Below are 9,853 nucleotides of genomic sequence, written 5' to 3' on the forward strand. Positions count from 1 at the left end.
CTGGTAATGGTGAATTTGTGCAGCTCTAGCCCTAAGTCTCAGTGCCCCTTACTGTGTCATGTTTTTCTCTCCCAAGTTATGGTACAATGTCCTGTTACTAGCTTGCAGAGTCAGCCTCACACAGAGCCTGTTTAAGGGACTGATTGCATTGTTGGCACTTGGCAATAAATGGCAATAATAATACAATGATTGACACATCAGTTTCCCCTTGCCACAGGAACTTTACATTGCTGACTAATTTACATTCTCTTCCAGGTACCTGCTAACCTAATGTCATTCGAATAACTTGCATCAGTATGTGGTGTGACTTCAAGTGCCAAACTGCAGGATGGGAATATCTTTCCCTGAGGAGAAGGGGAGAAGGAGCTCCCTAATGTGAGCCAACTGCCCCAGACAAGATTACTTCAGCACTTTTCTATGTAACTTGAAAGTGATTTTGACACAGCTTTTAAAAGCAGAAAGTGAATGTTGTCCTTAGGACCAGATATAGTCTCATGCACTGAACATAAGTCGACAATTTAGACAGACTGAAGATGAGTCCTGACTGATGCAGGATCCTGGAAACCTTGACTTTAACTTTGTGGTCACAAACTGCCCTGGACTAATGTTTGACCACAAACTGTGCATCACAACTTCTGCCTATTCTTTTTTAAACTGTTCTTTTTATTGTTAAGCTGCTTTATGTGACTGAAGAACATTTAGCCCATGTTGGGTTTTCAGTTCTTTCTAATGCACAAAATGATTGACAGTGTTAACTTGCTACAAAGTGTCAATTAGAATAGAAAATTGTGGAACAACATTTTTATAACCTAAAGTGCACTGAGTTGCTTGGTAATGTGGTTGCCTCAGATTTTGTATCAAATCTCTGGACAATTCTGCAGTTCGCATTTGAGCTATTTGGGAAATGTGTATTTTGGCACAAGATAAATAGTTTAATTTAGTATTTCTTTCATTTGAATGTGCTGCTTTTAAATATAATATAAAGGGACACCCAGATGAGTGAAGGGTCCATTGCTATTTAAATTCACTTTGTGTTACAGCTTTTCTTGGATTTTCTTACTCCTAAGGATAAATTGGCCTTATTTTTTTCCCCTTTACTATGGGTGCTATTCATCTAACATCCCTAGCTCCATAGATGCAGGTATTTGGATCTTCCCAGCCACTAGTGCTGACTCCTCAGAATGGCTGAACTTTCCACTCACTGTTCCACTCTCATGTGGGTGACCCAATCCCATTCAGCACCTGCATGTGTGCACACATCACCTGGTAGGCAGAATAATGCCACTAGGACTGCTGTCATGAAGGCCTCTAATCCTCTGAAATCATGATGGAGGTGAGATCTAGGCAGGACTGATTGGCATGTAAGAGACCCTTCTCTGCCAGGAGAAACCACCTGGTTCTCTTTTCCCAGGTGTGCCTTAGCACTTCCTGCTGGTCGGAGCCTTCTGCTATTCTCACCTTGATTTCAGTATTCTTCACATTTTAGTCACATCCCTCTGCTGGTCAGTGTTCAGGCTTCATCCATCAAGGATGAATCATTGCATAAAGCTCCCACCTCACTTTCAGCTAGGCTTTCTAATGCCATGACCAATGCCCCTAAAACCGTCACTCTGCAGCTCCCCAAGAATGGAGCAAAATGGTGAGCTAGGTGGGAGAGTCCTGTGATTCGACCACATGCTTGCAGACCATGAAAGACCAGAAATAATTCTGGATGACTAGAGCCCTACATCAAAACAAGTGCCCAGTCACTGGGCTGTTCTGCTGATCTCACATAATCTTGATTTTACAGCAGATTTTTTTAAATTTATCTTACAAAAATACCTTATTTGTAATGCTGAATTTCTGTTGACTATAAAAATGTTTTTTAACTGTCTGTGTCACAATCCTGAGAATGAAACTTGGTAAGTGACAAGAAAAATAGTTCCTACTGATTCCTGTAGGGAGAGACAGGGCAAGTATCAGAATTCACACAGATTTGACATCAGACTTCTTTGATGGTTCACGAGATCTTCAGTGGGATAGAGGAGTGGCCAAAAAATATCTTTTTGCATTTTTACCAAGCCAAAATTTAGTTGTTGTAGTGACCTGATAACAGCATCTGTAGTCCAAGAATGGAATTTTCAATAGTTAGATCTGACACAGAGGATTTTTAAAGATGATGATGCTGGTGAAATTCTGTCATCAGCATGTCACTGTTGCCCAACTATTTGAAAATGAAATCATCTGAATTATTCTCCTAGACAGAGAGATGCATGGATGGTTGTGGTGAGAGGTGAGTTATAAATTTTAAACTATTTCTGAGGATGCAGGTATTCTCTGGACTACCATTCAGATGAATTCATAGGTGCATGTCTGTGTAGTGTGTGTGTCTGTAGGCATATCTAATCTACTGCAGCAGCCAGAGGGTTGAACCATCTGAAACGGCATTATTGTAATGTTATATGTCTGACCTAAACCCTCAAATGCTAAGAGTAAAGGCTGAAGATCGAACTTGCCACCCCCTTATGCGGAATTTGTATAAAATAGAGCTGCTGTTAATCAGGAGCCGTGGAGCGCTGCCTGTATCTAAAATGCCCTTGGATTTCTGTGTTTAAGCCAGAGCTAGAATGTAATGCCACTTACAATGCTGTTGCTTTTTTTCAATTATATTTAAAGACAACACTTCCTCGACATACATAACATGTATTCAAGCATCCTGAATTCCCACTTTGCCTAATGGATCATAAAGGGTTTTGTAGCTTCCAGGGCTACTGGTAAGAATGTAAAGTGGCCCACCTAGTACAATAAATTAGGAAGGTGATAGATCAAGAAACCAAACTGTTTTCTTAAATAAGTATGCATTTTGCCATCGTAGGCATTGGCAGGCAAAGATTTATAAAGGGACTTGTGACATAATTTAAAAAATGAGGAGGGACTAATAAATGCATTGCCAACAATTAACAGTGTACTTGTATTTTCCAGATTGCCAACCAAATGAGTGTTTAGGAGGATGAGGACAGTATAGGTACAGGTAAATTGTGGCCTCAAGCATCGAAGTTTAAAATGCACATTTGCCAGAGCAGAATTTTTAACACAGCTAATTTTAATGGTTCTGCAAGAACTCTGAAACGTACTTACGTAGTGCTTTTATTCACCAATCATGTCCAGGTGAAACCATAACAACTACATCTATCTTGTTCTGCTCTATTGGGATGTGGGTGATTCCCCTGTGCAGGGATCCTGTTCCACAAATCCTACTGAAATCCTTGCAGCAAAATGTTCTGCAAATGCTTAGTTACCCCATTAATAAGAGAACAATTTGGTCATTGTTAAATATAAAATTTAATTTAAAATTGTAACAGTCACTGACCTGACATCCATATTAGGAGGCTAAGGAAATGTCTAAAGCTGTTTTTAGATGTAATGGGGGAGGGGAGAAACAGCTAATTCTCATTTCATTTTTTTCCACCGTGCTTGTAATTCAAATTAAGTAATGGATGTTGTGGCTGCTGAGACTGTGGACCAAGTTTCACCTTGAAGTGACACTCACAGTTAACTGATAGGCTAGTAATGGCAAAAGCTGGAACCTGTTTAGATCTAGAGGGCTTGTAGAATTCAAAGCTTTGTGGAACATTTTAGGTGTTATTCTATTCAGGGCAGGGAGTTTTTTCATCCTTAGAAAACAATCTTTCTCAAGAAAAGCCCTTTAGAAGCTGGCCATGAAGGGGGGATTTGAAAGTAGCCTTCAACTACCTGAAGGGGTGTTCCAAAGAGGATGGAGCTAGGCTGTTCTCAGTAGTGGCAGATGACAAAAAAAGGAGTAATGGTCTCAAGTTGTGGTGGGGGAGGTCTAGGTTGAATATCAGGGAAAACTATTTCACTAGGAGGGTGGTGAAGCACTGAAATGGATTACCTAGGGAGGTGGTGGAATCTCCATCCTTAGAGGTTTTTAAGGCCCAGCTTGACAAAGCCCTGGCTGGGATGATTTAGCTGGGGTTGGTCCTGCTTTGAGCAGGGGGTTGGACTATGACCTCCTAAGGTTTCTTCCAACACTAATCTTCTATGATTCTATGGCAGAGAAGTTCCAAACATCTCCAGGTCCCTTCACCTGTATAGCAAACCCCTACAAAGATAGGAGTTCAAACGTGAAACCAGGATATGTTCTGAACTATTTGTGGCATGAATGAGAGAACACACACAAAAGTGACTCTGATATCCAGGAGTCTCTCATAGTGCCAGGGATGGAATTTGTGTGTGTCTGTGGAGAGAACAAAACCCTCAAAATAATGCTACTCGAGACCTTCAGTAATTTGCATTTTTAAAGTTTTTAAATAATTGGTAAAATGAATGCTTGAGCTGATCACCAGTTGCAGAGTAGATAGTATTACGTAAAACAGAGCTGAACATGGCAATTGTGTAGTTTTGCCTTGTGCAATATGTCTTGAAATTCTTGTAGTATATCACAATAATTGTGGTATTGCTTTGTAGCTTTTGAGAAGATAAAATGAATGAGAATGATAGAACAGTAGAGGGATGGTATTAGCTTAATCCATTTTTAAATACATTTATTGTTAAATACAAAAAGTATGAATTCTAATAATTACTGATTTTTGGGGGACTCAGTATCTGGCACCTTTAATGTGAATTAAAAGCTCCTGTTGAAATAATAGACATTGATTAAAATATCACCTCTATGAAAGGATATCATAAACCTTGTAAGTGTTATCAGTCGCACAGTAAAACTTCAGCTGTTTTGTAAAAACAGGCCTTTTTAGTCTGTTTTCAGGATGACTAATTTCAGACTTGTGAAGATATTAGATATATTTCAGGCAATATTTATTATTAATTTATTAGTGTGTGTAATTTTAAAGTAATTCAGTGCCAAAATGCATGTTTGTCCCATTAGCACTCAATTAAGGCATCAACAAAAGTATTCAATATACAATCCATTTGTCGCATTACAATGTAAACCAATTTCTTTGTTTCTTGTGAACACTGTTGCACTATTTTTGGCCGTATTTTTCAGCAGCCCACTGCATGCCATTTGTGTACAGACTTTCTATAACTTTTGTGAATTGTCTCACCCATAATAACCACTGAACTTTTAACCCTTGTGTGGGAGTCTTTAGGTTTTTGGCAAAGTATTTTGTTACCTCAGTCTTGTATCAAGTTGCTGTATTTCAGCTTGTTACATTGATAATGATTGTTTCACTAATTAAATACCTTAATGTAAAAAAATTGTTTAACAAACAAATGCATTTGGTTGTGAATCTGTCAGATTGTTAACAATACCGTGTATTGTCAAGAGTAGATTTGAAGTATACAATGAACTAGAACTTCTCACGTCAAGCACATCAAACTGTGCTTTGTCTGTGATTAAACAATAACATAGTTGGACACTACACTTTATAGTTGCATAAACTACAGTCATTTATAAAGCAGATGTGACAGGATCAAAATGTGTGGCAAAGAACAAGGAAAATCCTTCCAAACTTCCAATCTATGTGAGGTTGTTCTCTCTTTTTTCGTACAATCAGGGCTTTATATAAACAGATCAAATTCTGTAGTCCCTTGTTAAGATCTGTCTGTGCGCAGAAGTAGAGACAAGTCCATGACTTTGGCAGGGTAGCAAGCCTTGTGGATAGGGGGAAAGTGGTAGACGTGGTATATCTTGACTTCAGTAAGGCTTTTGATACTGTCTTGCATGACCTAGGGAACAACAAACAACAGTGGTATACAGCTTGATAGTATTCATCACCATATATTTTTGACAGGTTTCCACGCCCCATTTAGGGCTTATAAGAACATAAGAATGGCCATACTGGCTCAGACCAAAGGTCCATCTAGCCCAGTATCCTGTCTACCAACAGTGGCCAATGCCAGGTGCCCCAGAGGGAATGAACAGAACAGGGAATCATCAAGTGATCCATCCTCTGTTGCTCATTCCCAGCTTCTGGCAAACAGAGGCTAGGAACACCATTCCGGCTAATAGCCATTAATGGACTTAACCTCCATGAATTTATCCAGTTCTCTTTTAAACCCTGTTATTGTCCTAGCCTTCACAACCTCCTCAGGCAAGGAGTTCCGCAGGTTGACTGTGCGCTGAGTGAAGAAGAACTTCCTTTTATTTGTTTTAAACCTGCTACCCATTAATTTCATTTGGTGGCCCCTAGTTCTTATATTATGGGTACAAGTAAATAACTTTTCCTTATTCACTTTCTCCACACTACTCATGATTTTATATACCTCTATCATATCCCCCCTTAGTCTCCTCTTTTCCAAGTTGAAAAGTCCTAGCCTCTTTAATCTCTCCTCATATGGGACCCGTTCCAAACCCCTAATCATTTTAGTTGCCCTTTTCTGAACCTTTTCTAATGCCAGTATATCTTTTTCGAGTTGAGGAGACCACATCTGTTCGCAGTATTCAAGATGTGGGCGTACCATGGATTTATATAAGGGCAGTAAGATATTCTCCATCTTATTTTCTATCCCTTTTTTAATGATTCCTAACATCCTGTTTGCTTTTTTGACTGCCGCTGCACACTGCATGGACAACTTCAGAGAACTATCCATGATGACTCCAAGATCTTTCTCCTGATTAGTTGTAGCTAAATTAGCCTCCATCATATTGTATGTATAGTTGGGTTTTTTTTTCCAATGTGCATTACTTTACATTTATCCACATTAAATTTCATTGGCCATTTTGTTGCCCAATCACTTAGTTTTGTGAGATCTTTTTGAAGTTCTTCACAGTCTGCTTTGGTCTTAACTATCTTGAGCAGTTTAGTATCATCTGCAAACTTTGCCACCTCACTGTTTACCCCTATCTTCAGATCATTTATGAATAAGTTGAACAGGACTGGTCCTAGGACTGACCCTCCTATGTCCTGCCCACCTTCCCCGTTTCCGTTGGTGTCGAGGTTTGGCGCTGTTGGCCATTTTAAAAAAAAAATTGATTATTTTTTATGTTTGAATAGGGGGAATGTTTCATGCTTGTGCTTTGCTGCATTTGGTTGTTTTTTAATGAGAAAAAGGTCGAAAGAATAGAGTCAGAGCTTAAAGATTAAAAAAAGAAAGCTTTGGTAAGGTTTACAGGAAAAAACGAAAGAAAGGTTGTTTGGTTAGGTTTAGTAAGGCGAGATTATTTTAAAGGCCTAGTCTGGTATGTTATTAAAGAACAGAAAGAGAACTTAAAGAAAAATAAAGATTTTTGTTTTTAAAGAAGAGAGGCAAGTTATTAAAGAAAAGAGATTTTTGGTGAGGTTGAGTAAAGAGAGGTATTTTTAAAGGACTCGTTTGGTATGTTATTGTAAAGAGGCTAGCCGGGGCTCATCCCTCTCCGGGACAGCGGGGAGCCACACCGGCTCACTACACACTGTTGATGTTTATGGGGAATTAGTTCTGCCGCGGGAGTCTCTCTCGGCGGCCCTTGCGGCAACTGAAATAAGCACAATGAGCCCAGGCCCTGGGCAACAATGAGTCAGGCGCTCAGGCCCTCAGGCAGGGGCCGAGCAGTAGCAGTACAACAGTAGCAATAAGCCCAGGCCCCAAAGGGCCTGGAAGAGGGGGAGACTGCCACCCATGAGTTGGGTGGCGGGGGGGGACGCAGGCCCTCCCACTCCACTGCATCCCAGCCCGGGGCCCTAGCAGCGGCAGAAGACCCGCTGCTGGGTCAGTGGGGATCCTGGCCGCAACACACTGACATGGGCTCTGGCAGTGTTGCAGCCAGACTAGGGTCAGCTGCCCCCGGGCTATTTCCAGACTCCCCCTCGGGTGGTACCTGGGTCACAGTGGTGTCCTCCAGGGGGTCCGGCACCATGGGTTCCTCGGGGCAGGTAGGTGGTTAGAGGCAGACGCAGCAACTCCTCCGGGTAGCTAGCGTGGGGCAGGCCCGGCAACCCCTCTGGGTAGCGGGCGCGGGACAGGTTGGAGGCGTCTGGCCTCCCCAGCAGCTGTCTCCCTAGTGAGTTCTGAGGTCGAGCCTTTGTACTTCAGGGGCGCCACCTGACCCTCTGGGGGTGGGCTCAGAGCTCCCTAGCTCTGCCCACTCCGGTGTCCAGAAGGGCTCGTCCCTCTCCGGGGCGGCAGGGAGCCACACCGGCTCACTATAGTTATTAAAGAATAAAAAATTTTGAGATAAATGTAACAGGTGTATTAAATGTAAGGGTAGGTTAAGAAAAATCAAGGACCAAAATGGACACCGTGTAGAATCAAGCATGTGGGTTTATTACAAACAGCGCTGGTGGAGTGTTACTTTGCTTATTAGGCTCAGAGACACTGCCAAACAATTGATTACAGTGGATTATATGGATTTTCCATGGGCGGAGGGAAATCCAAACCCCTGGATAGGTCTAGCAGGAACACAAGATAAGCACAGTAGCCAACAGTCAAAGATTACATAATGTCTCTGCCCATGGTTTTAGGTTAACAAGTAACATACAATTAGTACTTTAAACAATGTATAAAATGTATATTAGTATAAAATATATATGTTGAATTCTGATTTGGGATTTATAGGAATGAAGTAGCCCCATTGATTTTTTTACAGGTACATACCTGGGGTTTAAAACAAAAAAACAGTGAAAAGTATATGTCAATAGAAATTGTTTTTTAGTTGCTTATTTGTGTTTTTAAGGCAGGCACTGGTAGTGGCTTGGAGAAGGGGTGTACATTTGTGAGAGGGAGGATGTTATATCTCATACTGACATGTTTGAACCTCTTCCATAAACTCAACGTTGGTGTCTGGGAAGGTACCCCTTTCTACAGAAAAGGGCCCCTTTCATTCCTTTGGTCTGTTTGCAGCTTTTAGATAAAGCTACCAGTTATGATTCCCCACCTGGCATTTTGCTGACCAAGCTTATCTTAGCAAAAAGCAAGGTTGTTTTTTGTTTGTTTTTCTTTCTTAGCTAACATTGTTCACTGTTTGCTAGGCCTCTGGCCTCTTAACCAAATTCTGGACTTTGGGCCTGTAAAAAGAGCTGACACAGTTTATATATCAGGTTGTTACTTAATAGCATATGGATTTCGGCCCTTCAAAAGAGTATTTAAAAAGAGGTAAATAAAAGAAACATAAAAAGGAAACTGTTTAGTAAGCACATGGTAAAAATATAAAGGTTGGTTAAGAAAGAAACATTTAAAATGTTAAATATAAGGGTAGGTTAAGAAAAGAGCATTTCAAAACATTAAATAATATTGAAAAATAGGTTTAAAAAGAACACACATGGCAAAAAAGGGCATTTACTAAAGCAGAAACTGTTTAGTAAGCACATGTTAAAAAGTATAAAAGGAGGTTAATAGAAAAGCATTTAAACTATTAAATACAAGGATAGGTTAAGTAAAGAGCATTTAAAAAGAGTTAAATAAGAGAAACATAAAGATAGGTTAAAAGAGAGAACAGGAAAGGGAAAAGAAAGCCCCTTTGCAAAGGGCAAAGATGGTCAGCACGTGGTTGAGTCAGAGAGAGATCTTACCCTTCCAAGTGTTTCTGTGGAAAGAGACAACTTCCCAGGTTCACAGCCCCTCAGGCTTGTTATCACCGCCTTTGGGTCGGCCCAATCAGATGTTGTTCTACAGCAGTGTCATAGAATTCATTTTCCTGAACCAATCCTATAGTCCCAAAGTTTGTAAACAAGAGCCATCTCCGCCCCCCCTTTAACTGCCTTATTGTTATCTAAAAAAACAGACCCCAAGCATTTTTTCCACCATGTGGCCCCTTTTACATAGGGGCTTTAATAAAAGTTAAAACCATAAGCCCTTAGTAACAAACAATTTTTAAAAGTTTTCCCCTATGTTTTAGACTATTATTGGTTATTTTTTGGTGAGGACAATTTGAAGCTGCAGCAAAACCCCTGTCAGCAAAAACAGCATCCGTGAG

At 40.5% G+C, this 9,853-nt stretch overlaps 1 protein-coding gene and 1 long non-coding RNA gene across 4 annotated transcripts in view; one reads left to right on the plus strand and one right to left on the minus strand.

Annotated features, from left to right (window-relative positions):
- RALGPS1 (Ral GEF with PH domain and SH3 binding motif 1) overlaps positions 1–5,649 on the plus strand; it is a 394,814-nt gene extending 389,165 nt beyond the window's left edge. For all 3 annotated transcript variants that reach the window (XM_074973513.1, XM_074973514.1, XM_074973515.1), the window contains one exon: positions 256–5,649. In XM_074973513.1, coding sequence (XP_074829614.1) covers positions 256–285 — 30 coding nt within the window. In that variant the 3' untranslated portion in view covers positions 286–5,649. The remainder of the gene's footprint in view (positions 1–255) is intronic.
- LOC141999775 (uncharacterized) lies at positions 4,596–9,484 on the minus strand. The gene is made up of 3 exons (XR_012642067.1): positions 9,450–9,484; positions 7,760–8,084; positions 4,596–5,688 (listed from the first exon to the last, which is right to left on the minus strand). It is a non-coding gene; the product is annotated as an uncharacterized LOC141999775 (long non-coding RNA).
- Positions 9,485–9,853: the final 369 nt, after the last annotated feature.

Source organism: Natator depressus, chromosome 16 (genome assembly GCF_965152275.1).
Source record: "Natator depressus isolate rNatDep1 chromosome 16, rNatDep2.hap1, whole genome shotgun sequence".
Classification (NCBI taxonomy): Eukaryota; Metazoa; Chordata; order Testudines; family Cheloniidae; genus Natator; species Natator depressus.